The sequence below is a fragment of the Thrips palmi genome, unplaced genomic scaffold, assembly GCF_012932325.1.
Source record: "Thrips palmi isolate BJ-2018 unplaced genomic scaffold, TpBJ-2018v1 HiC_scaffold_3, whole genome shotgun sequence".
NCBI lineage: Eukaryota > Metazoa > Arthropoda > Insecta > Thysanoptera > Thripidae > Thrips > Thrips palmi.
The window spans coordinates 5,397,565-5,411,436 of NW_023144630.1; the positions used below are offsets into that span (position 1 = coordinate 5,397,565).

General features: G+C 49.4%; 2 protein-coding genes across 4 annotated transcripts in view; one reads left to right on the plus strand and one right to left on the minus strand.

Moving 5' to 3' along the window:
- Positions 1–2,039: 2,039 nt before the first annotated feature.
- Positions 2,040–5,884, plus strand: LOC117647991 (monocarboxylate transporter 1-like). 3 transcript variants are annotated; one of them, XM_034390034.1, is made up of 9 exons: positions 2,040–2,175; positions 2,253–2,379; positions 2,651–2,794; positions 3,100–3,357; positions 3,446–3,619; positions 3,765–3,861; positions 4,251–4,645; positions 4,761–4,952; positions 5,036–5,884. In XM_034390034.1, exons 1-9 carry the CDS (start codon positions 2,077–2,079, stop codon positions 5,173–5,175), a joined length of 1,626 nt encoding a protein of 541 aa, XP_034245925.1. In that variant the 5' UTR covers positions 2,040–2,076; the 3' UTR covers positions 5,176–5,884. The 3 variants fall into 3 exon arrangements, with proteins under 3 accessions (XP_034245925.1, XP_034245926.1, XP_034245927.1); XM_034390035.1 differs by having other exon boundaries at positions 4,251–4,604; XM_034390036.1 differs by lacking the exon at positions 3,100–3,357 and having other exon boundaries at positions 2,041–2,175.
- Positions 5,440–13,872, minus strand: part of LOC117648444 (semaphorin-1A-like) — a 142,720-nt gene continuing 134,287 nt past the window's right edge. Inside the window, exons 7-18 of the mRNA XM_034390948.1 lie at positions 12,861–12,965; positions 12,480–12,568; positions 12,270–12,411; positions 11,829–12,177; positions 11,659–11,741; positions 11,314–11,563; positions 11,076–11,221; positions 10,479–10,526; positions 10,035–10,193; positions 9,143–9,280; positions 8,592–8,781; positions 5,440–8,497 (exon numbers count right to left, since the gene is read on the minus strand). Coding sequence (XP_034246839.1) covers positions 8,326–8,497; positions 8,592–8,781; positions 9,143–9,280; positions 10,035–10,193; positions 10,479–10,526; positions 11,076–11,221; positions 11,314–11,563; positions 11,659–11,741; positions 11,829–12,177; positions 12,270–12,411; positions 12,480–12,568; positions 12,861–12,965 — 1,871 coding nt within the window. The 3' untranslated portion in view covers positions 5,440–8,325. The remainder of the gene's footprint in view (positions 8,498–8,591; positions 8,782–9,142; positions 9,281–10,034; positions 10,194–10,478; positions 10,527–11,075; positions 11,222–11,313; positions 11,564–11,658; positions 11,742–11,828; positions 12,178–12,269; positions 12,412–12,479; positions 12,569–12,860; positions 12,966–13,872) is intronic.

The window sequence follows — 13,872 nt, forward strand, 5'->3', positions numbered from 1 at the left end:
GTGCCGGCCGCGGTGACGCACTCGTTGGCGGCGGCCAGGACAACGCACGTCGGCCGCCCCATGGCCGCGCGGCCGGTATAAAGCGCGCGGCGGCGCGGGCGGCACCACACCGTCAGCATGGCGAGCAGGGCCGCCGTCGCCATCCTGCTCGCAGTCCTCGTCGCGGTGAGTAAGCTTGCCGGCCTACATTGGGCCAGAGGACTGGTGAACGCGCTTTGAGCTCCAGAGTCGCTAAACAGGACTCTAACCGAACGAGTGACCCCACCAATGGATTCCTCGTTCGGAGAGCAATCCATTGGTGGGGTCACTCGTTCGGTTCGAGTTCCATTTAGCGACTTTGGAGGTCTACACGCGTCTTGGCCACCTCCACCCCTCTGGCGTGGCGGCGGATTCGAGCAGCGAGCCCGCTTTCTTTACCTGCTGCCGACACTGTCTTTGCTGCGCCATGCGCCACAGAGCGACAACGACCCCGGGGCGGCGGCGCTCCCGCTGCAGGTCGTCAAGACCCTGTCGCTGGCCCCGGACGGCGGCGAGGCCGGCACCCTGGGCTCCTCGTTCTCCCTCTCGCTGCCGCCGCCGCTGCAGGCCATCGGGGCGTGGAAGCGCGCCATCGCCGGCGCCATCCTGGGCCCGCCCGTGGAGCTCCCCGCCCCGCCGCCGCCGCCGCCGCCACCACCGCCCCCGGCGCCCCGCCCACCTCCCCCTCCGCCTCCGCCGCCTCCCCCACAGCACGTCCACCACCATCACCACTACCAAGGGGGCTGCTGCTGCGGGGCCGACTCCTCCTCGTCGTCGTCCGAGGACTCCAGCGCCGCGTCCAGCGAGGAGGACGCCGTCTCCAGCGGCGAGGCGCGGCTGCAGCGCTGCGTGCGCACCGTGGCGCCCAACATGCTGGTCGACAACAGCTACGGGGCGGTCGCACAGGCACGTAGCCGACGAACCAGACCGACTTCACTCCAGAGTCGCTGAATGGGACTCGAACCGGACGTGGGACCCCGCCAATGGATTGCTCTCCGAACGAGGAATCCATTTGTGGGGTCACACGTTCGGTTCGAGTCCCATTTAGCGACTCTGGAGCTCAAAACGCGTCTAGAGTTTTGGCCGCCTCCACCGGTCTTGTGGCCCACTGCGCCTCGTCTCTGCCATGTCCTCCCTGCTGCAGATGGACGCGTGCGCGGCTGCAGGCGCGCAGGCCCTGGCGGGCGGCACGCTCCCCGGCGTCGTCATCCAGTCCGTGTCGGCGTGCATGGCGGGCGCGGCCTTCCCCGCGCCGCTGGGCCCCTTCGTGCAGGACTTCACGGCCTGCGTGGCCAGGGCGCTGTCATGACAGTCATGACGGCCAGGGTCAGGGCCTGCCGCAATAAAGATTTGCACTCGCACAGCCACTGTTTATTCGGACCACCACCTGCACACACAGCGTCTCGCGCGCCGACTGTCTACCTGTCTGTCTGTCTGTCTGTCTGTCTGTCTGTCTGTCTGTCTGTCTGTCTGTCTGTCTGTCTGTCTGCCTGTCCGTCTGTCTGTCTGCCTGTCTCTCGATCCGCCTGTCTGTCTGCGTTCATTTATTTGTGGCCGCAGCCACTATCAGTGTGGTTTACTTCCGAGATAAAGCATCCCAATCGCGATTAGATCTGGCGATCCCTCGCGGTGACGGCCGGAACTTGATTCCGCCATTGCGTGAATTCCTCGATGCCTTGCGGCCCGCTGCATCGTGGGGTTGTTTGGGCCAGCCGCGCCACACATCAGTGTGTCAGAGCACCAAGGACGGGCGTCCTGGCGTGTCCAACAACAGCAAAAGGCTTATCTTCGGGCCCTTGAGGTGCTTCGAGCCGCCTGCACCTATCGCAGCAAACTGATTCCGCAAAAGGCCCCTCTCTCGCTCTCTCTCGCACTGCTGGGTTGCTCCGCGCTGGTGCGAGAGAGACGGCCGCGTCACTGTACAGATAACGGCGAATAGCGAATCGACGAAGGGCATGGGCGGCGCGCTGCGCGTGGGGAAGTCTGGCGGCTAGCCCGGGCCGAAGCTCGCGAAGCTTGTCCTAGTCCAGGACGCAGTCGACGCCGTCCTCGCCCGCGATGACCACCGCCGCCAACGGAGCGGGCCCCGCGGGGCATGCCCCGGCCCCCGACGGCGGCTACGGCTGGGTGGTCGTGGTCGCCTACTCCTTGAACACGGTGAGCGAGCGCCCGGACCGCCCTGGACCAGGACGCCGAAGAGGAAGTGGCACTGAGCATTGAGGTGCGGTGCGCAGATCGTGGTGCTGCAGCTCATCGGAGTGTTCGGGCTCATCTTCAAGGACCTGTTCGCCACACTCGCCATGCCCGCCACGGACATCGCGCTCATCCTCAACCTCAACATGTCGTTCAGCTTGCTGCTGGGTGAGCCGCCGCACAGTGGCTTTGCCAGAAGACCGGTGGAGGCGGCCAGAATCCCGGACACGTTTTGAGCTCCAGAGTCGCTAAGTGGGACTCGAGACGAACGTGTGACCCCACCAATGGATTCCTCGTTCGGAGAGCAATCCATTGGTGGGGTCACACGTCCGGTTCAAGTCCCACTCAGCGACTCTGGAGCTCAAAACGCGTCTAGAGTTAGGCCGCCTAGCCTGCGCTCCTCCACTCCATCGCCTTCACCACTACGCTCTCATTGAAGGCATCTTCACGAACGCCCTGATGAGGAAGTTCGGGTACCGGCAGACGGGGGCGGCCGGCGCCGTGCTGGCGGCCTTCGGCATGGTCCTCACGGCCTTGTCCAGCTCCTCGCCGGCGTTCCTCTTTAACTTCGGCATCGTCATGGGTGAGTGCGAGAGAGGGCGGTGCCTACCTAGAGGGGCAAAAGTGCAACCGGTGGAGGCGGCTAAAATTCTAGACGCATTTTGAGCACGAAGCAGGACTCGAACCAAACGCGTGACCCCGCTAATGGATTGCTCTCAAAAAGAGGAATCCATTGGTGGGGTCACACGTTCGGTTCGAGTCCCATTTAGCGACTCTGGAGGTCAAACCGCGTATAGAATTATCTCCACCACCGGTCCTCTGGCCCACTGTGCACTGCCCTCCCCCCTGGAACCAGCGCCGCCACTGCACTGCCGCATGCTGCCGCAGCGTCCGGACTGGGGCTGAGCGCCCCCGCCTTCACCGTGGCCCTCAACTCGTACTTCCGCGCGCGGCGCGGCGCGGCCACGGGGCTGGCCATGGGCATCACGGGGGTCTCGGCCATCCTGCTGCCGCAGCTGGTGGGCGTGCTGCTGCGCGAGTACGGCGCGCGCGGCACCTGCGTGCTGTTCGCCGGGCTGGCCCTCAACGGCGTGGTGGCGGCCGCGCTGCTGCAGCCCGTCGCGTGGCACCGCCCCGCCGTCAAAGGTCTGTAGCCGAGCGCGCAGCGTGGCCGTCACCGGCGCCGGGAGTCGCGAGTTCGAACACCGGCCTGGTTTTGAATTTTCCATTGCAGCGGCTGTGCCGGTGGTGCTGGAGACGCCGTCCGTGCATGAGAACGAAGACGACCCCATGGTGGACAAGGAGTTCGTGCTGACCGCGCTGCCCGTGCTCAAGCCGCTGGAGGAGGGCGACGCCGAGGTCGGCGGCCTCGGCATGCGGCAGCGCACGCCGTCCACAACGTCCACCTGTAAGAGCACACGCTCGGTTCGAGTCCCATTTAGCGGCTCTGGAGCTCAAAACGCGTCTAGGATTTTGACCGCCTCCACCGGTCTTCTGGCCGTTGTGCATTCGCCCTACTAACTGTCCGCCCTGCCCGACGCGCCTGCCCACAGACTACACCGCGCGGTGCCCGAGCAGCAACTCGATCTGGGCGTCCAGCAACGTGCTCGACATGGGGAGCAGCGTCATCACCCTGGACGACACCATCCTGTACGTTTTTCGCCAGAAAAAGGCCGTTTAAGGGCGAAATGACCCTTGAAATAGTGTCAGGCGTCTTGAGGGAGTGCTCCGGCACAACAAACTCGAATTTGGGCCATTTTAAATTCTTGGCCGAAAACGGTAAAAAACCATGATGTATAGCCTTAACATTTTTTCGACGAAAATGGTCGACCGCCTCCGATTTGTCTGAAATTCATATGGAACGTTGCTATGGGTCTCAGAAAAGGATTCCCTGCGCCGAATGGTCGCTATCGCATTTAATTTGGCGGGAAATGGCTGGTCTCCGAGTTGTTGTGGTGTGTTGCCTACCCCTCCGGCGCTGCGTACAGGGTTCTGCTCGGTGACGCTGACAGCTTTCTACTGCTTCGCCTGCCTTTCAGAGAGGAAGTCGCCGCCACGCCGTTGCACGCCGAGATGGCGCTCAAGGCCGTGAAGAGCGAGGCCGGCGAGGACGGCCGGCGCGGCGCTGCCCGGCGCTGCTGCGCCTTCATCGTGGACTTGTTCGACCTGAGCCTGCTCAGCAGCCCGTCCACGCTGAACCTGATGCTGGGCGTGTCCGTGGCCTCCTTCGCCGAGATGAACTTCACGGTGTTCGTGCCGTTCATCCTGGCGGACCGGGGCTTGGACACGGCCAGCATCGCCAACGCCATGTCCGTCATCGCCATGGCCAACACCGTGTTCCGGCTGCTGGCGCCGCTCGCCCAGGCGCTGCTGGGCTGGTCCTCCAAGAACATGTACATCTTGTCGCTGCTGGTGGTGGTCGCCGGGCGCACAGGCGAGTGCACGCAGCACAGTGGGCTAGAAGACCGGTCTTCTGGCCCACTGCGCGCAGCCTGGGGCGTTCGGAGTGCCTCGCGAGGCCGTGGTTTGACTCTGACTCCACTTTACAGTGCTGGTGGTGGTGGACTCGGACTCGGGTGTGATGGTGGTGGCCCTGGTGCTGGGGGCCAGCAAGGGCCTGCGCACAGTGTTCTACCACATGATCATCCCCGACAGTGTGCCGCCGGATCGCCTGGCCGCCGCCGTCGGACTGCAGGCGGTTCTCAACGGCATCATCTTCCTCGCCAGCGGCCCCGTCTTAGGTCAGGGTTCAAGTACCAGCGGCTCCGTTATTTTTTGTGCCCCCCCCCCCCTTGATTGTTCAAAATTGACTCTTTTCCCTCAGGTTACATCAGAGACACGAGCAGAAACTACGATGTGGTCATCCTGGTCCTCAACGGGATCACACTGCTCAGCATTGCGATGTGGGGAGTGGAGTATTTGGTGCAAGTTGTTCGCCACACTCGGAAAAAGCAGTGCTCTTGAAACGGATCAAGACGAGTCTGAGGACTCATTTTTAACGTGATACCTGAGACAGGAAGCTGTATCTTTACACCAAGGCCTATTTATTAAGTAGTTGTATTATGTGAGAGATAAGACTGAAATTGAATAAAGGTGTTGAGTAACAATAACACATGACTGTTGAGCATCATGGTTTTTTTTACCGTTTTCAGCCAAAAATTTAAAATGGCGTAAAATAGTGTGTACTTGAAATGGTCATGGATATATGAAAACATTCAGTAGCCCACCTTCAATTTTTACGCATAAAATGTATTTTGTTTTAAAATTTATCCTTTAACAATGCTTTATTTACACTGGCAGTTATTTACAGTTTTCATCAACTCTCAGTCTTTGCATACAAAAATTTCCCTGGTATTAAAACCGTACATTTAAATCAAAGACTACAAATGGTGATGACAGCTTGTTACATGAACGTCACCCATGGGGTTCGTCAACAAGTATGACCCTTTGACATGCGATATGGAATAAGAATTAATTGTGGATTGAAGCTGAAGTGCTAACTGACATATTAGACATGCACAAAAGATTGGTCTATGTGGTAACAGACCATTGGTCATATAGTCATTTTGATATTTAAAAAATAATCTAGTACATAAAAGAGAGCAGTATCCATTTCACATAGCATTTGGTTGCACAAGCTAGTTTAAAACTAAGACTTTTGAAGAAAAAAAAAGAAAAGGAAAACAACGCTGAGGTCCATTATTAGCCTGCTCTCACTGTTTAAAATATAGAAATCATGGCAACATGATGAATAATACCACAGTGTACGGTTTCACCTCTTACACCCCTTTTGAGAGAAATACATTATGGAAAACATAATATTGAAAAGCAATTAGCAAAGTTCAAGAGGGAAACAAAATGCTGACTGGACTCATCATATATGTACAAGGAAATAAAAATTACCAATAAAAATATATACGGTGTCAAATTTACAACTACTGTTTCTGGTCCTCTAAAGCTCTAAGAGCTGCTCAGCATTTACAAGTTTTAAAATCAGCTGTCAAAAGGAGCTACATTATACAGATGCATGGCATCCTGAAAACCCAGAACCACAGGAATGGTCTTTCTGTAGGTATCCTGCTTTCTAATTTTGATGTAAAAATGTAAAGTAAATTTAAACGTTTCTCCCAGTCGAACTGAACATTGACACTTCTGAGATCAATTATCGAATTGAACCCAAAGCTAAATAGTAACAAAACGTACAAATACAAACAATCATCAAGATACTTCAGACATTAATTCAAAAGAGAAGGGGGTACAATATTAAAAAATACAGGAAAGTATTAAAAAAATTCAAATCGGAAAAGAATTTGAGATAGTACAGCTAATTATTGTCAAGTAGACAACATGAGGCATTCAAGAGCCAGTAGCTTCTTAACATCATCCTTTGCCTATGAATTGAGGATGAAAATCTTATCCAAAAGGGTCTTATGAATGAAGAGCATAACACTAATCAACTCCTCCCTCTGAGGCATACATTTTTGTATATCCTAATTTTGAAGCTCAGAATTAAATTGAATCATCATTGGCTTGTACTTGTATCACATTCAAAGAACATTGAGATTTTCCACTGGCCACCAGCTCTACTATTCTTTTTCTTTCGGATTAGATAGCGGCTTCAATTTTGTCACAAACCTTTCACATGTTAAGGTGCCATATGGCCGTCTAACTCTGGACAGATGGTAGATACTAAAAATCCACCTCTTTTCCTTAAGACTGACTGATGAAACACTAACAATGATAATGAAGCAAACTAAAGCAAGAGCTAAGCTCAAAATGGTCAGCCTTAAAGAAGACAGGAATCGTAAACCCTAGTATACAACACACAATAAGCTCTGCAGGAAACAAATTCCTACAAAAACTATTGACCATCATCACGTAACATCATAAACATGTCATGCACATCACACTGAGATCACAGCACGACTCTTCCTCAACACCCATTAGTATTTACAAACAGGTTACAGTAAAAAGATTTTCAAATTTCATTATTTTTTGATGGTCCAAACAAGGAAACAGCTTAATGTTAAATGTCGTGCTAGTGAGAAATCATGGAAGCATGTACAAAAAAAGTAGTACAATCTGGAGTGTATCTATACATCACTAACCTAATATATGCTATCTGTACAAAATTGGCTTTCTTCTACCCATAAGAAATATAATACTCGCAGTAAAATTTGTAACTGAGACAGGTAAGCCTCATTAAACATCGCTTTTTTTTAATACAATACATACACTATTCATTTAAAATAAGAATTAAATCAAGTAAAAATTTTAATGACTCAGTTTGTTTGTGTGCACAGTGCTCTAGAGATTGCACATTTCTTTACTAGTCAACACCAGCTTAAAAATCTACAAAAATTAACATTGAAAGCTTCCACTTTATCTATGTCAACAATAACTGGTGGAATTATTAATTTGGAATGAAATACCTGTTAGAATTAATTTATCACTGTGAACACAAACAATTCTAATTACTCAAGATTTTACTTACAATATTACAAAGTATTTTATGACTATCATGCACTTTTGACATGATGGAGATTGGCACTGCACACTTATTCTTTCCGCATTGCATTTGATGTGTCTCATAGGGTCATGACCATTTTAGCAGACACATACAACAAAATAGTATGCAGAAATGTCACATTGAATAAGCTGCACCTTACGATTATTTCAGCAAAGAATCTATTCTCCGATTGAAAATAGTTGCAGCAAAACAATACTGCAGGCACATTTCCATGCTCTCATTACAAGCACTGCTATAATGCAGCAAGAGGCAGCATTACCTTCCTTGAGGTGCTTTGAGCTAGGCCTCTAGCTCAACTAATACATTAATCAGTTTACATCAATAAGCATCAAGTTTACCTAAAATTCACAATCTGGTCACGAAGAGAAACAGACATCTTGGTTGGGAGATTTTAAGTCACTTTCAGTCAAAAGGAGCCCAGTCCATATATAGGGATTTCACTTTTGAGGAACCCAGTCTATTTAAAGGGATTTCACTTTTGAAAGTTCAAAAATTCGATGTTTCCTCCTCCGACGGACACGCAAGAACTTCTTGACAGGATTGGCGATACATAGCTTGACCGCCAGAGAGAGGGCACCCTGCTGCTAGATGTATGTCTTCTTCACTTTCTGTATCGGTTTGTTCTCTGCTGAAGAATTGGCGTTCTTCCCGTTGGCGTTCTTGGGGGGAACGTTGAGGACCAGATTGATGGCCTTGTTGTTGGCGCACGGAGCCAAATAGGCACTGGAATCTGGATTTAGGCTGCTGTCTGTCAACCTACAGTCACAAAAAGGCAAAGCCACCCAATTAAAATTTAAAAATCCAAAACTCTGCTAGAAAAGTCTTACATCAACATGAGTATAGTACTGACCTGTTCAGTTGATGTCTTTGATCTGGAAAGGGCATGTCGGCGTACTCGTCTGACCGACAACGTCTTGAAAATAAAAACCCCGCAACAAAACCCACAACTAGAGCTGCAAGAACTGCCAATGCTACAGCAATTCCAAGAGTCTGCACAGAGTAGAATGGAGATCTCTCTTGGGATGTCGCCATTTTGGACCCTGCAACAGAACATTAAAAAATTAGGGTTTATTAACACCTAAATATGTGAACACAAAAAACTTTTTTAAAGTGGCATCCCAAAATGACACAAAATTTGTTAAGACTGGTTGAAAAGATGAAACACCAAACTTTTAATGATGAAATGATTTAGAAAAGAAAAAGAAGAAAACAGAAAAAAGGTTTAAGAAAACAAAACCTGAAAAAAAAAAAATAGGATGGTTCAAGATATGTTCAAAAATGATCTGAACAGGATGAATGTCTGAGAGTGAACAAGAACAAAGTTTGTATTTTACTTTTATACCCAACTAAGTGGTGAAGAGCAGAGTGAGGCAATATTGACGCAAACTACCCAGATCTTACCTGCTTGACTGATTCCTGCAAGGGTATCGGAAATGATGTTTCTTTCATCCACTTGAATCACAATTTCGTTGTGAATGTCTGGTTCTGACAGCCCATGAGAGGGATGGACAAAAGAGGTATGTGCAGGAGAGGCAGCGCCTGACAAGACACGAGCAGGATGCAAACACCATTAGCCATGACAACATGAAATGAATAACACACAAAGCACAGAAAAGGTACAGACAGGACGATGAAAGAGCAACAGAGCAGACGTGAAACGACATTTGTTGATTGTATTCAGTATGCAATGTGCTCAATTGTTTGAGATAAATTCTAAAAAGTTAAAAAGTAAAGCTCCAGTTATTAAAAAGCTGTCTTTAATCTACTTTTCATCCTTTTGTGATAAACAACAGAAGAGAGAGGAAGAGTGATTGATTAATAGGCATTTGCCGTATAAGCAAATTTTGTTAAAGAAAATTTAGGCTAGGAGTGCATAGCAAAGAAGAGAGCAGAACTAACACCTTGGAAAAGAACCACCACCACCAATATAGATTAATTGCAAGTTGAAATACAATGGAATTTGAAATAGCTCTTGGAAGGGAATGAGGTATGTATCACAGATGTTTAGAGTAAGAAGTCATTATTTCGGGGCAGTATTATGTCATCAACTTTTATAACTATCTGTATTGCAAGTCGTACTGTTAATTTTCATGCAAAAGTTGACTAATTCAAGGACCAGGGAAAAGTCACCTCAAAGAGGCCTACCACCATCATGTTCTTTGATTACAATTTTATCACAGCACAATATCTGTCTAGAATGTTATTAAGAGAGGCAGCTGCAAGTTAGCCACGTGCTGTGAAGTAGACCAGTGACCAAACGTATTGCATTCAATAAGTAATTATTGCAACTGACCCTTGGGCACAGTTGTGAAGAAGGGAGCACCTGAAGAGGTGGTGGCGGTGACTGGAGGAGAGCACAAGGCTGCAGCCGTACAAATGGGGCAAAGTGGACAAATGGGACAGGCAGGTGGGGTGGTCACCATTGTGTCTTCATCGGACACTTGATTCATTTCTGTAGAAAAAGTTGCCATTGGGACAGCTTAATACATGGCTTGTTTGAGTTTACCACAAAAGCAAACATTGAAAATTAAGAAAAAGGGCAGTAACGAAATTCAAGTTGAGAGGGATACACATCATGTTAAAATAAAACCAACATGCTGCCTAAGAGTAAGTACGGTAATGAGAAATGTAACAGAGTAAAGAAACAATGATGTGATTCCAGACTTGATCTTGTGCAATCATTACTTTAACACGGTCCACACCAAAAATGACAATATGAATGGGAATGCAAACTTACCACCATCTTTATTGAGGTCAAGGAAATTCGAATCCTGTGGCACGAAAACTGTAAGCAATGCGCAACAAAAGCTATAGCACAAAAAGCCAGCACAAGCTTAACTTTAAGCAACTTTAAATTTCCTGAATTTGAATTTTTTTTTGGTTCAAAATAAATTTAATTGTAGCTCTATTATCATTTTTTCCTGTCATCAGTTAAGATATAGAATAGTAATTGTGCTTGACAATCACAAAGCAAGATTATGCATGAAGCTTAAGAATACTAGTACAGTAATTCCTTGAAACTAGAGAAAGGGACTTATCCAGAACTAATTTTTTAAATCTACAATCAAGGCTAACTAAAGCAACATCCTTGAGGTGACAAGGGATTAAGCCAGTTATTGACATGAACAGCACAGAGCAAAGCTAACGTGGTTCTCCTATTTTAATTTTTTTGCACAAACCTTCCCTTGCAAAATATTGAAAGAATTTTAAAGTGAAATAAAATCTACTTGCAAGGGAACACTGCTGAGTTCTTGACAGCAAAATTAGCTAACAATAATAATTACAAGGACCAAGTGAGCTTGAAACTAATACACCATACAAATATTATACACACCTGATGGTCCACATGTGTGATGGAAACCTCGTTCTACATTTTGAATGAAAATCTTCTTATTCCAATCTGTGTCTCCTGTTCTTGACACACACCGTTGTTCTTTAGTATCCCAAGCACAATATGGGTCTTGTAAAGCGACACATTCGCTGAAATTTCAGAAAAAAAATCGTTATACTTAGCGATGAAAGGAGCACAGAAAGTAACCCATTGCAGATGTTGTCCAATTTAAGAGCATTACCTGCAAGATGTAATTCGTTCAGAATCACAACGATGGAGTCGAATAGACATTATCTCGTCATCTGAGACGACTACAAGCTTGTCATCAAGATGTGTGCGACGCTGCCCATGTGGAACATCAAGATGAACTACATGCAGGTTCTTCACTGGAACACCTGCAGGTAAAACTTGAATTTCTTCAACAACAACAGTTTCCACTGTGTTGTTTCTAGGTGCTGCTGTGTTCAGCGCCTTGATAACTTTTCCGTCATCTAAAATGAATTTAAAAAATTACAACATTGATAAATTTTTATTTAAAGCACTGAAGGGCAGAACATATTGCCTGAAAACATGCTTATATTGGTACCTGTGCCAATGAAGAGGACATCATATGCCTTGTTGTCTGGAGCTCTAACTTGAGGATCAACAGCGATCATGGTCAGCCTATACCTAAAAAAAATTAATGTACCAACCATAAATACAAGCCCAAATGGATCCCAACGTAAAATAATGTTGAAGAAAAAAGCAGGTACTCACTGCAAGCTAATTCGAATCAACAGAGGCTTTCCAAAAAATGCTGGAACAGCTTGGTCCATTAGGGTATGTGATTTAACAAAATTAATGGCAACATCTGGCATTGTTCTGGAGTCATTGACGCATTGTCCTGGCCGTGGCTCAGGGACCTTAATTGCCTGCACTGGAAGCCAGTTGGCATTCATCGTTTCCTGCTCTTTAAAGGGCCCATCGAATGCAGCAATTACATCTCGCATTCTGAAGGCACAGACTGCAGAACCACCAATTGAGTTGACAGGTGTTGTGAAGACTCCATAAAGAAGCTCTTCGCCCTGTCCTGCATATCGACCTTCAATAATAGGACTCATGGATTCTGAAACAGAAGGAAACAAAATGGTGTTTGACTGTCACAAAAGTCTCACATAATAAAAATGAAATCAATGGCAAAAGTGGTCCACAGCTTACGTATTTCATTGAAATAAAATGGGTAGTCCCCAGGTACGGAGCAGTTAAGGCGAGACTTGAGGAAGCTAGTCCAGCGATCCCCAAACTGATGAGGGCCCCCCTTGTCCTGCTTACACACCCTGGCAACCCTGGAGTACACCGCCTGGAAAACAGAAAGGTGGTCAGTGGAAACGGAGACACTCCTGGTTCCCTTCAAATCTCACAACTTACCTTCCCACAGTTGATGTACTCGACCGCCGTTTCTCGAAAGAAAAAGTAGATAAATTTGCCATATGACATGGTGCTGACAAAGTTGGGGCCTGGAAAAAGCACAAAGAGGACGGTGGTGAGAGCGTGAGGGCACAGACTTGCGGGACACTAAGTTGTAACTTGATGACAATTTCAAGGTTAATTTCCCTTCGCTTGCAAAGAATGTAATTGAACTTGTTGATGACATTGCTGTCACTAAATGAGACTTGAACCGAACGTGTGACCCCACCAACGGATTGCTCTCCGAAAGAGGAACCCATTGGTGGGGTCACTCGTTCTGTTCGAGTCCCATTTAGCGACTCTGTTGCTCAAAACGCGTCCAGGACTTCAACGGATGCTTACCATTGAGTTGCTTGAGATCTGCCCGCTCCGTCCGCAGGGGGTTTCTGTAGATGAGCGGGTCCCCGCCGGAGAAGTCCGCTGCGGTGGCGGCGTACAGCTGGCCATCTGCAACACGGGGAAGGCAGTTCAGTTGGCTGATTCCGAGAGTCGATTTAGTCGCGCTGTCTCTTTCGCACCTAACCTAACGCGCCACGAGTGCGACAAAGACAGGCTAAACAGCGGCACTGCCACCACCCTGCGCCGGGGGCTGGAGGGGCTCGCGTGGTAAAAGCAAAAGAAGCGAAAAGAGAAATGCCTAAGAGAGGGTGCCACGGGGTGTGCGTGGAAGAGCGAGAAAGAGGAAGAGAGAGAAAATGGGAACGAAATGGAATGACAAGTCGGCCGTTCTGAAATCCCTCCCCGCGCATTTCGGGGCGCTAAGCAGCGGCAGCGACTGGGGGAGCGACTAGCGACGCGGCGTCTCGGGGCGGGGCGGGGCGGGGCGGGGAGGGGCGGGCTGCCAATTGACACGAGTCCGCGGCCGTTTAGCGCAGGAGGTAAAGCGGGCCCCGTTTCTGGTGGTTCGGGGAAAACCGGGGAAGTCCGCCCCACAGCAGGGCCGCGCCGCGCCACGCCCAGTGGGCCAGAAGACCGGTGGAGGAGGCCAAAATCCCGGACGCGTTTCAGCTCCAGAGTCGCTAAACATGACTCGCACCGATCGTGTGACCCCACCAATGGATTGCTCTCCGAACGAGGAATCCATTGGTGGGGTCACACGTCCGGTTCGAGTCCTGTTTAGCGACTCTGGAGCTCAAAACGCGTCTAGAGTTTCAGCCGCCTGCGCAGGCCTTCTGGCCCACTGTGCGTCCGAGCGCGCACTTAGATGCTATCTGAGGGCCCCGCTTTCCCGGCCGCTGTATGGTGCATGCGGCGCGACGCGCAAGGCTGTGCAAGGAGACCCCACCGTGCCGACCGAGCCGAGGCGCACAACAAGAAGGTCCACCGCGCTGCGCTACGCTGACTACGCTGCGCG

Coding starts and splice junctions, on each gene's coding strand:
- LOC117647991 (XM_034390034.1), top strand. CDS start 2,077: ATGACCACCGCCGCCAACGGAGCGGGCCCCGCGGGGCATGCCCCGGCC. Junction 3,358..3,445: donor GCACCGCCCCGCCGTCAAAG/GTCTGTAGCCGA, acceptor TTTCCATTGCAG/CGGCTGTGCCGGTGGTGCTG. Junction 4,953..5,035: donor CGCCAGCGGCCCCGTCTTAG/GTCAGGGTTCAA, acceptor CTTTTCCCTCAG/GTTACATCAGAGACACGAGC.